The following is a 20,732-nucleotide window of genomic DNA, read 5'->3' as shown; positions in this document are numbered from 1 at the left end:
GGGCATACGTATTCAATAATCACTCTCCTTACCAAGGTCAAAATGATGCAGAAACCAAATACTTAAACTAATAAATGAGGAGAGGAACACTTTATTCCAGATATGAATTTAGATAAATAAAATGCATGTTTCAGGATTAAATCAAAACTCTTCTCTCAGACCATTAAATTAAAACAACAACCAAATAAATTCCTCCAATGTGCAGCTCATGAAGCAGTAAAAACAAGAATTGTGTTTACTGTTTACCTTTCAACATCATGGAGTATAACTTGCTCATCATTGCCTATAAAGAGAAATACAAACAGTTAATGTGATGCTTCAGTGATTAAAAAACATCAGGGTGAGAAATTTTTTTTTTATGGGAATTTCAATTTTTTTTTCTATTTTGAAATTAAAACCAAAGCAGTGAAAAGATCAGTGCTGTTGCCAAGTGGCCAGCCCTGCGCTCAGTTTCATGAAAAGCTGCATGTGACACTTCCAGTCACAATCAAATGCACCAATGCATTCAATTTTCTACTGCTCAACAAATACTTCTACTGAACTGTGCTACAGTTCATCCTTCATTCAGTTTGAGCTTGAGTAAAGGGAAGAATATACTGCAAGGCAGCAGGACACCTTTAGCTCTCACCTTTGAATGCACCTTTCTTGCTGCTCAGAGAATGCTTCCTAAGAAGGTAATGGAGGGTGCAAAAAGGTGCCATAAGCAAAATGCACTGGGCTCACATGTCAAATGATGCCAGCTCACGCTGCCAGCCTTCAGAGTTTGGCAACCTTTGAGAAGGCCCAAAGTGACAGCATGAATTGTAATTTCTTTTGTATTAACGAAAACCAAGCCAAGTATGCAGACAATCATGTCATTTTTCTTTGACTGCATCCATTGAATACAATGGAAACTAATCGCACGCATGCAGAATAAGATCACAGCTACGAAGTAATTCCACTGGCTTCCGCTGTGCTTTTCAAGGGACAGCAAAGTACTTTTTTCCCCCCAGTTGCTGCACTGAATATTAATTCACCTAATTTGGCACCAACTGTTTAAAAATATTCAAGAAACACACATTTTATTCAGAAGAATAGAAACAAAACCAACCAAAAAACAACAACAAAAAATGAAATAAAATAAACACAACGTCTTTATGCTCAGCACGTCTTTGTAGTCATGATATCAAGCTGTGAAGCTTTTCCAGTGTATATTAAAGCCAGAAGTTCAGGTGCAAGACTTTATCAATTATGATTTTTAAGTGTTCATATGACACAATTTCCATTCATCCCATATATCTTTCAATTCATTTGCCCCAATAGAATAAATACAAGAAAGTTTCTCTCTCTGACTAATGAGGCATCAGACTTCTCTATACCTACTTGCTCTCTGTACAAGCCCTGATTAAACTGTAACAGCCATGGATTACTGCAGTAGCTCATCTTTTCTATGGTATAAAAAAAAAGAGTCACTTATGGGTAAGCGTCCTTTAACCATTAATTGCAACAGAAACTGTCCATTATTGTTACAGGCAAAATTTATACCCAGTAAAACTACACTAATGTTTATGTATTTCATCAATTAAAAACGTAGGCTAGTTTCTCCAGTTAAGAAGATTCCCTTTTAATTTTATATGCAACTTTATTATATATCATCTCTGCTTTTGATAACAGTAGCTAAAATGATTGAAAAGACAGAAAGTATCTGCCATTCCTTCCAGTTATACTAATGAGTAGGAAATAGTGCAGACTACATACAGAGGAGCACAGTTAAGGTATCCTAAGCTGTCAGAATAGGCCTGCAGAGAAAAATTTATTTCCCTGTAATCTCAATTTTGCATATACCTAGGACTAAAAATAAAAAAATAATCCCAAGTAGTTTAATAAGAGGAGATCTTCCACTTCTTGTGGAAGAAGTTTCACTGCTCCCAATGCTCACGGATCAAGAAGAGACAGGAATTTCCTTGGTGTCTTTTTCTCTTGAGATCACATGCAACTAGTATCCACTCAGTTCCAGACACCCATTTTTGAAGCAGCTTAATATGGTGCGTGCTACACAGCCGCTCCTTCAAAGGAAGGATGTTTGAAATTCCTTGAATGGAATTCAATTTATCCTGAAGTAGAAAATCTTTTCTCCTTCATTGTCAAGGGTTTTTTTGACTGAAAATTCCTCAGATTCTAAGCTATTAGATGTTGGCAATATTATTTACATAATGAATAAAGTTATGTGCCCTTCATGCCAGTTTCTATATTTTAATTTCTAATTTTTTTGTAGTAGTAGTAGTCAAATCATGGAAGTTATATTCCAACTCCAACTTCAGCAACTTATAGAAGAGGGGGGAAATCAACAGATTTTAGGACCTGCACTTCTTTCAGGCCTTTAAAAAAAAAAAAATCAACATTTTTGAGTGAATAAATATAGTTAGCCCCATTTTACTGACAGAGAGATAACAGATGGTACATGTAGGCCATGCAAAGCAACTCTTTACAGAGGATCCAAGAGTCAGACTTGCAGCCCTGGCAGATGATCTCTGTGAATTTTGATGGAGCAGCTGAAAGAGTTCCTGACTCCTCCAATGGAAATAATTACTGGCAGAGGTGGAGCATGTGTATGTGGAGAAGCAGAAAGAGATAAGAACAGCCAGTTTGTCTGTGCCTCAGCTGTCACAGCTCATCTAATTTGACATCTTAGCAATAATATACTATAATCAATTACATAAATCTATAACTACAGGTGTTAACCGCTGTGGTAATGGTATCTGACAGCTTGCACCAGTGAAGAGAGGGTTGACTTAGAAATCGAAAAGTACCATCACAGTTGCTCCAGTAAGATTTATCACAGTTCATCTGCCAGCCAATCTCCTGAATATTCACATAATATTTCGTTTGTCTAAATTCAAACTAAAATAAAACAGCCTCTAGCAATATTTCATTGGAATAACTGCAGGCCTCAAACAAAAACTCATTCTAGGATGGCGCTGACGGCTGTTTCTCACAATAAACAGCAGTCTCAAGAATCAGAAGACATATCAGTATTCAACATTATTGGGGTCCTCCCTACTTCAACTTTCAATATATCTGAACCATTTCACCTCTGAAATTTGACACTATCTCAAGCTTTAATGTCCTCTTCTTCTCACCCTTTTCCCCTCTAAGGGGCATTATGGTTTTAACACATCATTAAAGGAGAGGAAGTTTCCACCATTTACGTATCCTGAAAACCAATTTAAGGCACTGATATTCAGTTCAAAAATCTTGCTAACAGAGGCAGAGAAATGCTCTGGTCTGATAATATCCAAAAATAAGTCTAACTGTACATTTAACAGATATTGATAGAAGATAAAAGTCTCTATTCCTTCATATAATCATGTACAAGTGAAGTAAAACAGAAAAGGATGTCAACTGCATTTTGACAGCCTTAAGTACTTAAATCTTCTTTTCCTCTCATTTCAACTCTTCTTCCTACTCCAATACAAAAAAACAAAACAAAACAAACAAAAAACAACCAAGCAATGAGAGTTAAATGAACCTAAATTCTAGGGATTATCACAGAATCACAGGATGGCCCGGGTTGGAAGAGACCTCAAGGATCATGAATCTCCAACCTCCCTCCACAGGCAGGGCCACCAACCTCCCCATTTAATACCAAACCAGGTTGCCCATGGCCCCATTCAACCTGGCCTTGAACACCTCCAAGGACAGGGCATCCACAACCTCTCTGGGCAGCCTGTTCCAGCACCTCACCACTCCCTCTGTAAAGAGCTTCCCCCTGACATCCAACCTAACTTCAAACCATTTCCTCTTGTCCTGCAGTTATCTACCCTTTCAGAGAGTTGATTCCCCTCCTGTTTGTAGGCTCCCTTTAGATACTGAAAGGCTGCAATGAGGTCACCCTGCAGTCTTTTCTCCAGGCTGAACAAGCCCAGCTCCCTCAGCCTCTCTTTGTAAGGGAGGTGCTCCAGCCCCCCGATCATCTTTGTGGCTCTCCTCCAGACCCTCTCCAACAGCTCCCTGTCTTTCTTGTACTGGCTGCTCCAGACGTGGACACAGTACTCCAGATGGGGCCTCCCAAGGGCAGAGTAGAGAGGGACAATCACCTCCCTGTCCCTGCTGGCCACCCCTCTTCTGATGGAAATCAGGATACCATTTGTTTTCCAAGCTGCAAGTTCACACTGCTGGCTCGTGTTAAATTTTTCATCCAGGAGGACCCCCAGATCCTTCTCTGCAGGGTTACTCTCAGACTAATACCCTAGAACAAGTACACATCCACTTTCCTTAAAGACTGAATTAAAATTCCTGTTAAATGTGAACTTATGTTCAAAAAATATGAATATATAGAGGTCACTTAGACTCTAATATTCCAGCAAATCTCAAGGACAGACTTACCCAGTAGGGACTGAAATGAGATCTGAGAAAAAGTGACCCGCCAACAGATGGCAACAGCCAGCTGAGGGTACATTATAATCAGTAGCAGCAGAGTTGTTTTAAGGGTCAATCTGGAGTGTCAGACAGTGTGAAAGATCAGCTCTGAGCACAGTTAAGGAGTGACAAAGATGATGTTTCACAACCTGCAGCACAAGTATGTGTAAGACAGGACCCAAGATTCTCATGACAGTTTGTGACACAATGCCCTTACAACAGGATTTGGGGAAAGAAAAGAAAAACAAACACGATAAAGTTGAGAATGCTGTGCTAGCTAAAGACTTCCCTGTGCCCAAAGAACCTTGACCTGATGATTAACGCCAGCTTCCAGAATTCTAGGGGATTATGGAAAAGCCCTTTCCTATGGGGGCAGGATCTCACTTTCGGCTCCTACTGAGGTTATCCTACTAAGGTATCCACAGTGCAGACTCTGGTGAAATCAGGGTGCTCCTTCTTACCTCCAGAGAACACTTTTGTATTGCCACTGTTGAAAGCTAGGCAGAAGATATTGGAGTGATGCTCCCCTTTCAGCTGAACTGGTTTGACTCTTGAGTGGATGGCTTCTTCCATATGCCAAAGTAAGACCCGGCGGTCATCGCCTCCTAGAGGAGAGGAAGGAAACATTACTGTTTGAGACACATGTAAATTTGTGATAGGCAAGTTATTTAATTTTGCAGTTACTCATGGAAGAAACCCTAATCAGCATTAAAAGAAATTATCACACCTTGTAATGATTTGGATACATAAGACTTTATATAAAGACACCATGAAGCTCGGTATTCAATTAATATTAACAATAGCAGAGAAATCAGCAGGAAGCCTGGAATAAAAAGCTGATATTCTGCCAATATATACTGACAAGCTATAGCAACCTGGAGACCTGGGATTTTACTGGCATGTAAAATTCTGCAGAAAGCTGTAGACAAGTTACATGCTAAACTAACATATGCATGTTGGCAGAATGCTTCCATACCAACTTCTTATTGTCAGCATTGCCCAAGCTATTCATGAAACAGGAGTTTTTTTTCCCCCCTCTCTAACCAACAGCTGTATTTCCACTAACAGTTTTTTAAAAGTCCCCACCACATAGATTAGTAATGGGACTGACACAGGGCCATAAAAAGATTTTCTTAAAGCATTCAGGAATCTTAAGTGTGTCAAGTCATGTCATACTTCCAGATCTATAATGGTTAAGGCAGATATTTCCGAGGTGAACTCCTGATAAAGAGGACAGCCAAATAAGTTCAAATGTCTCTTGCTTCTTACCTTTCTATGCTTTTTCTAATAGTTTGCCTATTTGCAGTTAAATCATAGAATCCTTAGAGTTGGAAGGGACCTTTAAAGCCCATCTAGTTCAACTCCGCTGCAATGAACATGGATGCCTACAGCCAGATCAGGGGGCTCAGAGCCTGGTCCAGCCTGGCCCTGAATGTCTCCAGGGACAGGGCACGCACCACCTCTCTGGGTAACCTGTGCCAGTACCTCACCGCCCTCACTGTAAAAGATGAGATCTCAGTTCAGAACTTCACACAGAAATACATTTAAGCACCTCCCTCTCTATCTGGTAAACAGAAACAAAATGAGTATTAGATAATGTTTGTGCTTTAATTGCATTAAGGAACGGCTTATTTGGAAGTAAAACAAAATGAAGATTGTATTGTATTCAATAGTGCTAAACATCAGTTTTGGATGCCTTGTAAAATTCAAATAAAGATACTTAAATTTTGACTCAAAATATTTTTATCTTCCTTTTAATAACAAATGAAAGAAAGGCATCACGAGTTAAGGCACCACTAGAAACTTGCTTGATTCACTTGAAACATTTTACTGCTTTTTTCACAATTGAAAGCATAACCTCAGTGCATTTTGAGTTCCCACCCCGAAGGAAAAAAGTCACAAAACAGAGACAAAAGGAAACCAAAATTGTTCTGTTTTACTCCACAAAGAGGCAAATGCATAAATAGAGCTCTTCACTGCCATTACTCAGGTTTCTTTAAAATTTCACACCATTTTATTTTATTGGGATCTTTTTCCATGCAACTGAGTTATATCAAATATCCCTTAAGTTAACAGTCTTTCAGTCTTTGAGTCTCCTAAGAGATTTTATGACAATCACTTTGATAGACAGTACAGCTGCATGTTACATTTATCCATTCTCCATGAAATTAATATTGTGTGTGTTCTTCTCCCTGATTTGGTACTTTAGAATGCAAACAAGTAATACATCACAAAAAGATTTGTAATGAATTTGATAACTAATGAGAACAAGAGTCAAAAGTGAAGTCTCCAGAAAAACTCATAATTTATGGCAATTTAAATCGATATAAACTTAGATTCCTTTCTGTCTAGAAACAAGAAAGAAAGCTGTACTTGTACTCAAGTGGTTGCAGATGAGCTAATAAGAAGAAGGCACAGAACTGATGACTGGTGAAATACTTGGTCACTTCAGTCACACTAAAATAAAGGAGCGACTGTCACATTTAAAGGGGTCACTTCCAGAAGCTGCCAACAACCAGGTCTTAACGTTATCACCATCTGACAAATAACATAAGCAACATTTAAGGCTGCTGCTTCTATTGGACTGAATCTATTGTCTTTCAAGACATTTCACAGCAAAACATAATAACAGTTTTATTGTTACCATAGCAAGGCAATTTGCTAAACCCCTACTTTAAATCTACTTATCCTCCTACCCAATAGCACAGCAACTTAGGAACTTCAGCAGCAAACTCTTATTTACTTTTGCTACCTACCTAGTCCACATATAAACAAACAAACAAAAAAAAAAAAAATGAAGATCACCAGTGAGAACAATGATTGCTGTGCTTTTCAACAAGTATACAGAACAATAGGAGAGAGAAAATGCAGCCTGCACAGAAAAGTCTTTGGCCTTGATCAAAGTTATCATAACTTTAAAAAAAATAACTCTTATTTTCAACGCTTGTTGCCTACAGTTCCAGATAAAAAACAACTGTCCCTAATAAATCTCTGCTCCCAAACACCTAGATTTCGACCAGGCAAAGGGCCTCACTATTACAGGGGTCTGAGAATTATGCTTGCCCTTTTAGTGACACTTGTTCCACAGCTTAGGAGCTTGAATGCTCTTCACACTCATACAATTCTGCCCCTTCTCCACTTACACATCATTTTGCACATGAGTTTCATGACTCAGTTTTATTCCCCTTATACTCAGTAAGACAAAAAAGCTTAACAAAATGCTAATGTTAACTGAGTTGGAAATGCATTGCCTTCTGCCTCCAGTTCAGCTATTCCAGAAATACTTCTGATTGCAAGCCAGTTCCACCAGAAACAAAAATCTGTTAGAAAATGAGGAAGGGAAGGAAGGAAGCATACAAGGACAGGTATGCGAGGAGACAGCAAAGAAAATGTTAGGACGTGGAAGGAGATGGCTCTGTAGAAAGGAACTATGATTCATCTGACACAAAGTACACATGCATTATGGAACATAAGTTACAAGCCTGAGAACTACAGGAAAATTCACGCCTATAGCATTTGCTCTGTACCGTTGGTCAGTGAATAGAGATTAATTAAGATAATTTCAATTCACAGTGGACTTCTTGTGCACACACACCAACTGGGCAAGATGCAATGCTCAACATCGCTCAACGCTTTCCAAAAGCACTGGAACTACTGTGCAAAGTCGTGATGACTCTGCAACACTCTCCAAATGAGATTAACTGTGTATAACTACGTGATAGTAAGCATATACCAATAGCAACAGGTTTACTAATGTTACTACATTCAAAAAAAAAACCAAGAAACAAAAAACTAGATACATGGGATCTCTGGAAAGCACCTTAGCACCAGGCTCTTCTAGGGATTTTCCAGAAATTAAGTCCCACTTATCCATGACTTTGCAATTTTTGTGCTCCTGATGTCACATGATCTGAAAACTACCTTTTAGAAAGTTTCAAAGAAAGTATTTCAGAATTCTGCTAAGAAAGTCAAGCAAAGATGCAAGAGATTCCTAAAAAATACTAGCACTGATTTTCAATATTATATATTACTTAAATATATTTAACTACACAGAATTCAAATGCAGCCTACCAACAAGTTTAGAACAGTAGTGGCAATCACTTTCTGGTACTGCTTTCTTACGTTATGATACCACCAGTAATGTTTGAACAAAGTTCAGAAGTTTGCTAATGACAAAAAGTTGCAAGTATTTGCAGGTGTGGATACAAATAGAAGACTATTTTATGGGTTTCTTGATCTTTTAGCACTCATAAGCCAAACAGTTAATAGCATATTGGAGGCTCTCTCCTACTGGGCCATGTGGCTGCTCATTAAAATCCCAATAATTCAAACTGTGAAAGTTGACAAGGTAACTATGAAAGTGTCAGAAAGTAAGTTTGACATCCACGAAGAGGGGAAAGATCCACTTTCTTCTTGCTTCAATACTCCTGTTCAGTGAACAGTGTTTTTTCAGTGGAAAAAAAAGTGTACGTTTGTGTGACCCAGATGAGAATGTCCCGCCACAGCCATTTCTCAGAAAGGAATCATATTTTAAAAGACTTGATTAGCCAAGTGCTTCTGTGTTCATTATAGGTCATACCTGCTCCTACATGTGAAATGGAAGTCAGGCAGGAAGAGAACTCTGGCCAAAGAAATACTTGTGATCAGCAAGGCTAAAAAATTTATCACCTTTCCACATCACTTTGAATGTAAAGAAGTATTCCAATTATTATTTTAAAAATAAATAAATAACAAGAATACACGAATGAAGAACAAATACACATTTCTTCTCCTACCCCGAATCACTGGAATATTTTGTTAATGTTTAGTGTTTGCTGTCTTGATGAGACGCAGGCAGGACAGAGGACGCACAACATAGCTAAAAATAAAGCTTTCATTTAAAATCTTAGGACAGATATCTTGAAATAGACTTCCAAGTAAGTAAACACTGTGTTCACCCTTGACAATCTTCTGGTTCCTGTCGACCCAAAGAGGACCTCAGGGAACAGTTAAAAACCCTTTTACTGTGCGCCCACTTCAGAATGGTTTCCCATGGTGCCCTCCCAGGATTTTGGGAGAATAAAAGTAAGAACAGCACTCCAAAACAAAACAAAACAAAAACGATGTTTTTAAGTAGCATAGACACAACATGCCTACTTTAAATAACCAAACTGATCCTAAATGACTTAGCATGGCACATATTTAAGAACAAACATTTCACTACCTTCACAGTCTCAAAATCAAAACATTCCAATTTTGCCCCACAAAATTTTGGGCTAGTTCTTCCCTAAAACATTCCCTGAACTGGCTACTTTCAGAACAGGCAATCTGTAAATTCACACACAGTTAACTCTGGAAGAGAATTCTACTCCCATAGTAGTCTACCTGAACTGATTTAGTAGTTCTCCTCAAAAGTTTGAAGGAGGCCAGTGCATACCCTTGCTGAAAGCCAATCTAGTCTTAACAGGACCTGCATAGCTTATGGAACACTCTTGAACTCTCACATGTAGAGATAAGCATTAAAAAAATAAAAAATTAAAAAAAAAAATAAAAATCAAACCACTAAGGACTTAAACTGCAGTTTAAGTGCATTAACTTTATCAGTTGCAGACAAAGCTTAAGACATTACAGTTTTTTCTCCTGTATGCCTCTTCAGGCCCAGTCACTGAAGAACCTACATGGCAAGTGTGCAACAGTTCTGAATAGCAACATAAGATTATGCTTATTGCTTGTATCTGCTCAGGAAGCTGCAAGAGTGACAGAAAGTATAGAAGGTATTTCAAGAAGACAATCACAGGCAAAATGGCAGACTGCCTGAATTACTCCCAGTAGATGCATATACTCTTAAAAAAAAAAACAAAACACAACCAACTCCACTGAGGTAGACTTCACCACCTTCCTTAGGCAGCCTATTTCAGTGCTTCATTATCCTTGCCATAAGGCAGATTATCCTAATAGCTAGCCCAAGGGTACAGTTTGACGTGACACATAATCCCACTCCCCCTTGCCATGTGTGCCCTGCTGTTTTCTCTCCCTCAAAAACAGCAGCGATGTAGCCAGCAAGTAAATACCTTCAGGTTGACCTGATGGAAAACCAAACCTCAGACAAACACCCTCTCTCTATTCCTCCCCCATCCAGATACTTCAGTCAAACTTGTTTATGACTTTAAGCCATACAAGTGCCACATTACAACAAGTGAGAGGGGAAAAAAAAAAAAGCAAATGAACTACAGGATAAAGGGGAGAGGGGAAAAAAGGCTACCCCTGTTGGATGTAGACATGAGTTACAGCAGATCAAGATCAAACCACACCCTAAATTCTTCCTTGCTATAACTCATGACAGAGTTTTTGTCTTATTCCCAGTGGAGAGAGAGAGAGAAGTTTACAACTTTATGCAACAACAATTAAAGCACTTTTATATGTTTTAAGACTTGTCTTTCTAGCTAGCTTTTCTTTCACAGAATCACAGAAACACCAAGGTTGGAAAAGACCTACAAGGTCATCCAATCCAACCATCCACCTTCCACCAATAGTTCTCACTAAACCATGTCTCTCAACACAAAATCCAAAAGTTCCTTGAACACCTCCAGAGTTAGCGACTCCACTGCCTCTCTGGGCGGCCCATTCCAGTGCCTGACCACTCTTTCAGAAAAGTAGTATTTCCTAACATCCAGCCTAAATCTCCCCGGCGCAGCTTGAAGCCATTCCCTCTAGTCCTGTCACCAGTTACACAAGAGAAGAGGCCGATCCCCAGCTCACTACAAGCTCCCTTCAGGTAGTTATGGAGAGCAATAAGGTTTCCCCTGAGCCTCCTCTTCTCCAGATTGAATATTCCCAGCTCCTTCAGCCGCTCCTCATAACCCTGTGCTCCAGACTCCTCACCAGCTTTGTCACCCCTCTTTGAACCCACTCCAGGGCCTCAATGTCTTTCTTGCAGTGAGGGGCCCAAAACTGGACACAGTACTCGAGGTACGGCCTCACCAGAGCTGAGTACAGAGGGACAATCACTTCTCTGTTCGTGCTGGAAACACTATTTCTAATGCAGGCCAGGATGCCATTGGCCTTCTTGGCCACCCAGGCACACTGCTGGCTCATGTTCAGCTGAGTATCAATCAATACCCCCAGGTCCATTTCCTCCACGCAGTCTTCCAGCCACTCCGCTCCAGTCCTGTAGCACTGCCTGGGATTATGGCCAAAGTGCAGGACCTGGCATTCAGCCTTGTTGAACCTCACCCCATTGACTTCAGCCCAGCTATCCAGCCTGTCCAGATCCCTCTGTAGGGCCTCGCTACCCCCAGGCAGAATGACACTTCCAGCCAACTTGGTGTCATCTGACACCAACATCTGAGGGTGCACTCAATGCTCTCATCCAGGTCGTCAATAAAGATACTGAAGAGGACAGGCCCCAGCACTAATCCCTGGGGAACACCACTCGTAACCGGTCACCAGCTGGATTTGACTCCATTCACTACCACTCTCTGGGCCTGGCCTTCCAGCCAGTTCCTTATCCAGCCAAGAGTGTACCCATCCAAGCCTCAGGCTGCCAGCTTCTGCAGGAGAATGCTGAGAATGTGTGCAGCATCAAAGGCTTTGCTGAAGTCCAGGTAGACCACATCAACAGCCTTTCCCTCATCTAGCAGACGGGTCAGTAGATCACAGAAGGAGATCAGGTTGGTCAAGCAGGACTTGCCCTTTGTGAACCTATGCTGGCTAGGCCTGATCCCCTGGTTGTCTCACACATGCCACGTGATCTCCTTCAAGACAATCCGCTCCATAACCTTCCCTGGCACTGAGGTCAGGCTCACAGGCCTGTAGTTCCCTGGGTCCTCCTTACAACCTTTCCTGTAGATGGGAGTGATATTGGCAAGCCTCCAGTCTTCTGGGACCTCAACACTCAACAAGGAGTGCTGATAGATAATGGCAAGACTGAACAAAATCCTCCTTTCAGACTTTCATTTTCTTATACCTCTGATCACTATTCATAACCTTCTCACTCTCCTATGAACATCCTCAAATTAGGCCACATCTTTCCCAAAATTCAGTGCCCAAAATGGAGCACTGAAGCCCCACCAGGGCCTAACAGTGCGGAACCATTACTTCCCTTGCTTTATAGTATCTAGCATTAGTTACGCTGCGGTCTACCATCACATTTGGATTCTCTTCTGTATGACTACTGCCAAGTTTCCATGGTGCAGTTATAGAGTCGACCATTTTGAAATATTCTGCACTGGTTCCTATCAAACTGCATGCCATTTTTTCCAGGTAATATTTTAATTTTGAATCCAATTCTTATCCTCTGAAATTATTGCCACCTTTCCAGGTACAACTTTAATTCTTTTTTAATTTTTCAGACATTAATGATAATAATATGTAGAAACTGGATCTAAGATGACTCCTCACTCAGAACTCTATATAAAAAAGGCTAAGATCAGGAATAACTAATTAAAACATACTTGATACACAACTTCCTTAACTCCGAATATTCCACTATCTTTGTGTCTGCTGTGCTGGGCTCATATTCTTTAGGATTCACCTGGCAACCAAATGACAGATGAACTACCAGCACTTGCTTACAACCTACAAATTTACGATCATGGAGAAGCTATTAACTTCTACATTATCTGGGAAGGCGAGGGGGGAGGAAAAGGTGGAGAGAGGGAGAAAAAGAACACATGCATGGATTAAATGAGCCTCAGATTACAGCATTTCCAAAGGGTTATCTTGAAAGTACACTTTGGGCGGGGGGAAGGGGGAGGAGGTTCTGATAAAGATACTTATGTTTCTAAGAGATAGCACACATGAAAAATGACTGTCAGATAAACAAAAAGACTCATCCACCAAACTTGAGGATGAGGGAAAGCAAGCTTATTAGACAAACTAAATAAAGATTTTTTTTAAGTTAAATTGCAAAGGAGATGCTTGGCATATCTGAGGGAAGAAATCAGCTGCTTATCATTGCATAGTGAATTTAATTTCCATGCACTGACAGTCATGTGTTTCTCAAACTGTTGCAAAAAAAATAAAAAATAAAAAATACCACCACCTAGTATATAAAAAGTTGCAATGAGACACTGTGTCCAGTTAAATCTTTCAACTCCATCCAGCAGCTAGTTTTAACAATTTCAGTCCCAGCTACACATTGCTTTTATGCAGAGCTTTCTTTTTTCCTTGTGTCATTCTACAAATAGGTCTTTTCTACTCGTTACATTGTCTCCTAAGTATCCACTTCCTCTTTTCATTTCTCTTAAATTCATTTCCTTATGCCTGTCCCTTACAGCACTCCTGCCCTAGAACATCAGCGTTTCTTTTTCTCTCCTTCTCTGAAGTGAGACTGTTAAGTTCCACGCAGGCAGAGCAAAAGCCTATAGGCTGAAAGATCCTATCTAATTTGCTGACCTCAACTTTTTTTTTTTATAGTGCCCAAAATGGCCAAATGCATCCAGAACATAGGAATTTCATAAACAAAACAACAAATACAGTGCTATTCAAAACCACAGTTAGAAACAAAATTAGTTACTATTAAATGTGAAATCACTAATACAAGATTTAATGAGGTTAGGATACCAAGAACTCCTAAACATGCTTCCAAAAGGCTAGCTGAAACTTGTCTACACTGAAGTTCACTCCAAAATCCTAACAGGAAAACTATCTGTAATGTAAACCCTGTTTAAGCAGCTTGAAATGTTTACTGAAACAGTAATCATTAGCCTTACAGACTTGTTTCTGGGAGATATGTCAAAAAAAGAAAAAGTGGGGACACATACTCAAGAAAAGCATTCCAGACAATACAGATGAGAACAGCACTAATTTGGATGCAGGCTAGTATTTAAATGCAATCAGTAGAGCCAGTACCAATGCACTGTACATTATTAAAACAGCTCCAATGAGGTTTAAGCTGTTAACAAGTCAATTAGCTGAGACAGATTCCTCAATGTTGGGAATATACATATTACTTAAAACTGAACAACGGAAAAGACTGCTTGCACTCTTCCTTTTCACACACTCCAGTATCCCTGTTAACTCTCTTAGCTGCTACAAGCGCAGATGGGAGTATCTAACATCTCATCCTTACCTCAGCACACTGACTATTTTGGGGGAGGACAGACCCACATGCCATCTATTCTAAGGCTTTATCTACATTTGGAAGTCTTTTGAAGCAATACTTCCACAAAACCTTGAGATTAGAGGCAGCTTATACTCCTCCTTCATCTTCCTTCTGAGCACCCCTTCTCATTGCTTTTGCCATTTCTCAGCATTTCACAATTAAGTGCGACTCTAAAAAGTAGTGTTTTGAGTGTAATATCAACAAAGCCTGTACTTATAACCACAAAATTTAAGAGCATCCATAAGTCTTTTGCCTTTTAACTTTTTATTCTCGAATGATGAACAAAGAACTTGCCTGTTTTTGCTATGTCACATAAAGCATTTTAGATCGTGTGGTCACAGATAAGGCAAAACTTCATCAAAAGCAGTTACCGTAATTAGGGCCTTTTATTTTCTCAGGGCACCGCTGCAAGGTCAGGCTTAAGGTAGTCTGCTCTTAATTACCCCAAATACATTCACTGCTAACACAAGTAACTTAAATGAATGAGGGGAGGAGAGGATGCTTAACTCCCCCCTCCTCTTTTATTTTTTTAAGAATATTTTCTTATTACTTAGTCATCTTACGAGTTTTGAAAGGTACCATCTCCGATATACTGAGGGAAATGTCCACAATATGAATCTTTAAAGAAGTTGAGAAATCAAGAACCGGACATGGTTTGAAAGTCTTCCTTTCATCACTTCTTCTTTACACATCCACCTGATGGGAAAACCACCTCCATTATCTTGCTGCCCCTATTTTGACTCAGGCAGTTGGACAAAACTAATTCTTGAAGACCCTTCCAGCCCTCAACCTCTACCGAAAGGATGGATGTCAACAAAGCTAAGTGCATCGGCGATATATGACAAGACTTGAAGTGCCTCACAAGACTTTCTTAAGCAAGAATTGAAAACTCTGATGGCTTTTCTATCACTTACTATGTAAAATAAAAAAAGAATAAGATATGTGCTCTTCGTAGCAATTTTGAACAAGAAATGCATAGCCTGCTGCTGGAAAAGGACCAGTATAAACCAGCGTGCCAGATTAAGCACATCTGAGAGCTTTAGATGAATCAGTACTTTCCCAACACAAAAGCACACATATATGCATTCACATGACAAACGGACGCATGCTTTAAAAGTTGTGAACGCACATGGACACAAGATTCCCCAAGTAATGCTTATTCCAAAAGTCACCGGACTTAGACTTCAAAGTTTTTTCAATTAAAAAAGTCAAATTGAGGAAGGTCTTGGTACATCAGATGGACTCTACAGGGATATGCTTTGGTGCTTTTATTTCATCCTAGCTGATAACAGCCACGCTAACTTCCCACTAATCCCGACGTTACTCCCGGAGCCTTCCCCGCTACCTTTGTGTGTCACATGCTGCCCTGCCCAGCAGATACAGACGGGGCAGCGCACAGCCTCCAGCTGTGCCTTTACCCACTCGCCCAGCCCTGCCGCTGCTCACAGCCCACCCACGGGAGTCTGAGCAGCACAGCGACGCCTGGGCTGCCGCCCGAGGCCGTCACCCAGAGGGAGAGACCGCTCCCAACAAAGCTGCCGAGGCCTTGCGCCCAGGAGCCGGGCGACTCCCCGACCCGTCGTCCCGCCAGGCAGCGAGCCTAGGCCGCGGGAGGGCGGGCAGGCCCCGGGCACGGGGCGGGGGGGCTTCCTCCGCCCCCTTCCCTGAGGGCGACGGGCTCCTCCGCGGCCTGCAACGGACGCCGCGCTGGCGGCGGCCTCAGCCGGGCCGGCGGCCCCGAAGGGCCGTGCCCCGGTCCAGGCCAGGTCCCCCACGGGAGCGCCGCCGCCCCTCGAGGCCGGGATAGGCCCTCGATTCCCCGGCCTATCGCTGCGAGCCGCCCGAGGAGAGCGCGGCCTGCAGCGCCCGGCCAGGCCCCGGCCTGAAGTTGCCCGCTTTCCGCCCTCACCCCCGAGGGCCCGAAGGCGGAGAAGGAGGAAGAAGCACCTGCGCCGAACGCTGCCAGGGTGGGGGGAGGCGGGCGGCCGCCGAGCCCCGCAGCCCCTCCCCGGCGGAGAACGGGGTGCGAAGCCCCGCAGCCTTCCCCCCTCGGTGCCGCAGCTGATGCCGAGCCCTCGCCGCCCTCACCTGACAGCATCCCGCCTCCCCCAGCCCCGCGGGCGGCGGCGCAGCCCTAACCCCCTCCCCGAAAAGAAGACATCGCCACGAAATAATCCCCCTGCCCGCAGCACCCTGAATGAGAGGAAGGGGGCAGGGGGAACCAAACAAATGCTCCTCTCCTTCCCCAAAAGGTGGGGAGGGTTGGGGGTGCCGGGGTGCCAGTCCCCACGCCCCACTGCACCCCTCCCCGCACTCGTCGGCCACCACTGCTGGCCCCACTCCTGGCAGCACTGACCAACGTCACTCAGTTCCCCCCGCACTTCTGTGTCTCCTCCCCAAATACATATTTTATATATATATATATATATATATATGTTAATATATAAAAGGGGGTAAACCCAAAGGATCCAGCAAATAAAAGGGCACCCCTCAGTCTCCCCTCTCCCCCCACCCCCACCAGCGTCTTGGAAACACTCGCGTCAAAACTTTGTCCAGGGCTGCCCCCCTCATCCCCCTCCCCAACTATAACTGCAGCATTTAAAACCTGTCAACCATTTTAGGTCCCCACACGGGATGCACAGTTCTGGGCCGGCTCCGGGCACGGCTGCGGGCGCCGCGACCACCACCCCCCCCTCGGCCGGGGGTAGCGGCCAGGGAGGAGGATGCTTCGCGGGGAGGGGGCGGTGGGAAGGGGGCGAGGGCCGGGGAGCGCCCGCTTTACCTGAGACCAGCCACTGGCCTCCATTGTTGGAGAATTCAATGGCATTGACACAGCCGAAGTGGCCCAGGAGGTCCTTCTTGTAGAGGTTCCTGCAGCCCCGCAGGCGTCGCCGCTGGAAGTCGTGGGTGAGCAGGGGGTCCCCCTCCAAGCCCCGCTGGGACAGGAACCCCACCACGGAGCGCATGCTGCCCCCCCGGCCGCGCCTCTTCATGCTGCCGCCGCGCCGCTCCTTCCCCGCCGCCCCTTCCCCCGCCGCCGCCGCCGCCGCCGCCTCCCCTCCCCCGCTTCCCCCCTTGTTATGGTTATGATGATTTTTCTTTAGCCAGCCATGGCAGAGAGGTGTTAGACACTCCGCCGCTTCCTGATCCCCCTGGCTCCTCCCCACTCCCCTCAGCAGCTGATCCTCAGCTGCAGCCCGCGCCTCCCCGCCGCCGGCCCGGCTCTAACGTCGCGCCGCCGTTTTTAACTCCGTAGCGGCGCGGGGGGGCGCCGAGAAACTCGCAGCTCTCGGGATCCGCGGCCGCTCTCCGTGCGAGGCTCCCCACCGCCAACGGGCAGGTGCCACTGCGGGTGGGCGCCGCTCCGAGTCGCTCATCGCGGCGCTCTCCTGTCCTCGTTTCGAGTCCCACTCCCTACCGCGTCGCTTCTGGAAGCCGGCCCGGCCGGAGGAGGCGATGAGCGGTCCGTTTCCCCCACACCCGCTCCGAGCTGCCGGCCCAAGGGGGAAACCGAGGCACGGCCGAGTAGGAGCTGGAGGGGTGTGAGGGTAAGACGCCCACGTATGCCCTCCTGGAACTGAGCTTTATCCTCCCCTAACCTTGAACAGCTTCTGTGAGATTTCCAGCAGTGTGTCTGCAGGAACTTGTTGATTTTAGTTTCTGTGGGCAATGCGAGGTGTGGCTGCTTGCCTTCTCCACCCTCCCCCTACTCAAATGGCGATGAGAGGGGGGTGCCCCTTGTGCTCTCAGGACTCTGCTCCAGAGGAAGCAAGGGTGAATCTCGTTCTACTTAGCAACCCTAAAAGACAGACAGTTAAAGAGGTAGAACTGAACTGCGTTGTACTTCATGGGTTCATAAGGAAAAACCATGTTCTTTCTTCTCCTTCACAGGACTGCGTCTTCCACGTTTAAGTCCTGATACTGTGTGGGGGCAACAGGAGCATCATCTGGTAAGTGGTTCCTGTCCCGCACACATAAGGTATGTCGTCCCACAGTTGCAGTGTGAAACTGTCAGGTCTGGATTTTCCCACAGGTGCCTGAGAAGCAGCACCTAGGGAAGCTGTGGTTTGGGAAGGTGAGAAATTGGCCTGACAGCCATGACCTGCCCTGCGCAGCACTGTGCCCACTAAGAACTGGGAGTCCCCAGACTTTAAAAAAACAACAAACCAAACCCCTTCCTGATACAAACTGTGATGTGACAGCAACAGCTGGTGCTGCTGGGATGTTGCCATGTTCAGGGGCTGTTTCTCAGCAGGAGCTTAAGCAATTTCACTAGAGAAAATTGGGTGCTTGGGATTCTCCTTTGTTAGGACTACAGAAAAAACAAACAAACAAAAACAACAACAACAAAAAAAAAAAAAAAAACAAAAAAAACCTACACCTGTAAGCCATGCTAGCTTAGTTGACATCACTATTGCCTTGCTTTTAACAAAGTAACAAACATTCGGCTTCTAATGGAATTTAAAAACCACTGAACGCCTCTTGTATTTCAACTTTTCCATGTGTTATAACAATAGGCGTAAAGATCAGAACTTAAAGGTTAATTAAAGACACAATAACCATATAAAGGGAATATCTATACAGTCTGTGAAATGTTTTCTGTTGGGATGATGGTTAGAAATGTTAATATGGAAGTGGAAACTGAGAACACTTAATCTTCCCTGTAGCTGAGCTGCTCAGTTCCAGCTGTGGAGAGCCAGCTATTGCAGGGTAAGGTGTGTAGGGAGGCAAGGGCCCTGTCTGTCATGATTTGTGTTTATTACCCTAGCTGCAGGCACAGGTGAATTGTATTGGTATAAATCCTACTTTGTTACTCTTTTGCCTGCATGCTATAAAATTCAACAGCATTACAATTACATCCAATTACATCCAAAACTGTTGTTTATTTCTAAATTCCCAGTTTAGTGATATTATATTTTTCTACCTATGGACTCTGAAGTGACTCCAGCAGTTTGTATTCCATCCTCTCCTCTTCCAATGCAGCTTGCATCACTGTATGATCCGAGAGCCTTCCAGAAATACATTACGTAATGTGGCTGTCACTTCTGTCACATGTGGTTCATTTTCTCTCCTTTTCTGAATTATTGGGTAGGTCAGGTATGTTCTTGTTTCTATGCTGAAACAAATAGATGTAAGAACCTTTCATTTGTGATATGGCATAATAAAATCTCCAGCGGTTTTCCTTCATGTACTGAATCTAGTCTCTAGGAAGGCTGTGTACTTGCATGGTCAGATGTGAATAAATTAAATTACTTCCTAAAACTCCATTGCCAGGATTTTCAGGAAAGATTTCACTGAGGCTTTTTAGTCACGTATTTAAAGAGTCAGAAAGAAATTATCATCTTGTCAGAATTTGAAAGAAAACCAATAGCAGACTGCCTGCCTTTTTTGCTAAATGCAATATTGTTTCAAGACCGTATAGATTAAAACTGTGCCGGTAGGTGTTTCTTTTGCATTGCATTCTGATTCCTTTATTTAAATTAATTTTGAAAATATTGAACATTGAATATTGAATCATTGTGACCTGTACTGTGGTAGTATTTTTCTCTGAAAATAACATGTTGCTGTGCTAGTGCCTGAATGCTGTAATCTCATCAAAATGTTTGGACAATGGGTCTGAATCATGCTGGAGTGACATCAATGAAGTGCCTTTTTCTAGCTCAGTGAGAAACTTCTGCAGCTTGGAATGGAACAGAGGTATGGACAGTACTTTTAAAACCAACTCAACTTCCACAAATTACTGTTTTGTGGGACATATTTTAATGTAGGGAGCTGTACTGGGACTGTCTGAATACTGTGGGCCAAACTGGCCTAGGTTAGGCCAGGCTGCAGTTTGACAGGATCGTTCAGGGTCTGTTTGTACTGACTGCTGAAGCAGCTGAATTTTATAGGATGTTTGTAGTCTCCTCCATGCCTCAAAAGCAGCATGAAATAAAGCACGAAAATGTTTTGATTGTAATTTTAACAAGTGGACAATACAAAGGAGGAGCCAACTGAAAAGGAAATGGGAGATAATGAACAGGGAGTGACTTTCTGTGGAGGCTCTTGGAAATGTAGATGAGTAAACAATGTTTGATGCAATACAGAACAAGGAACTATCAGAATGTTTCCAACAGAGAAGTGATGTGGTCAGAGTAATTATCTACATAAATAATCTTAGGCTGTGGTTTCAAGGTTGCTAATTCTAGGCCTGTGTACACCCAAATTTCCCAGCACTTCTAAATAGTCCAGACCAAGTATGGCCATGCTG

The 20,732-nt window shown here is 43.1% G+C and overlaps 1 protein-coding gene across 1 annotated transcript in view; it reads right to left on the bottom strand.

Moving 5' to 3' along the window:
- DCAF5 (DDB1 and CUL4 associated factor 5) overlaps positions 1 to 17,475 on the bottom strand; it is a gene marked incomplete at its 5' end in the record, with an annotated part of 67,465 nt that extends 49,990 nt beyond the window's left edge. The window contains 3 exons of the mRNA XM_079537689.1: positions 247 to 283; positions 4,860 to 5,003; positions 17,265 to 17,475. Of these exons, the coding sequence (XP_079393815.1) occupies positions 247 to 283; positions 4,860 to 5,003; positions 17,265 to 17,475 (392 nt within the window). The remainder of the gene's footprint in view (positions 1 to 246; positions 284 to 4,859; positions 5,004 to 17,264) is intronic.
- Positions 17,476 to 20,732: the final 3,257 nt, after the last annotated feature.

This window comes from Tetrao urogallus, assembly GCF_951394365.1.
Source record: "Tetrao urogallus genome assembly, chromosome: 6".
NCBI lineage: Eukaryota > Metazoa > Chordata > Aves > Galliformes > Phasianidae > Tetrao > Tetrao urogallus.
This window is presented reverse-complemented; position numbering and strand designations above follow the sequence as displayed.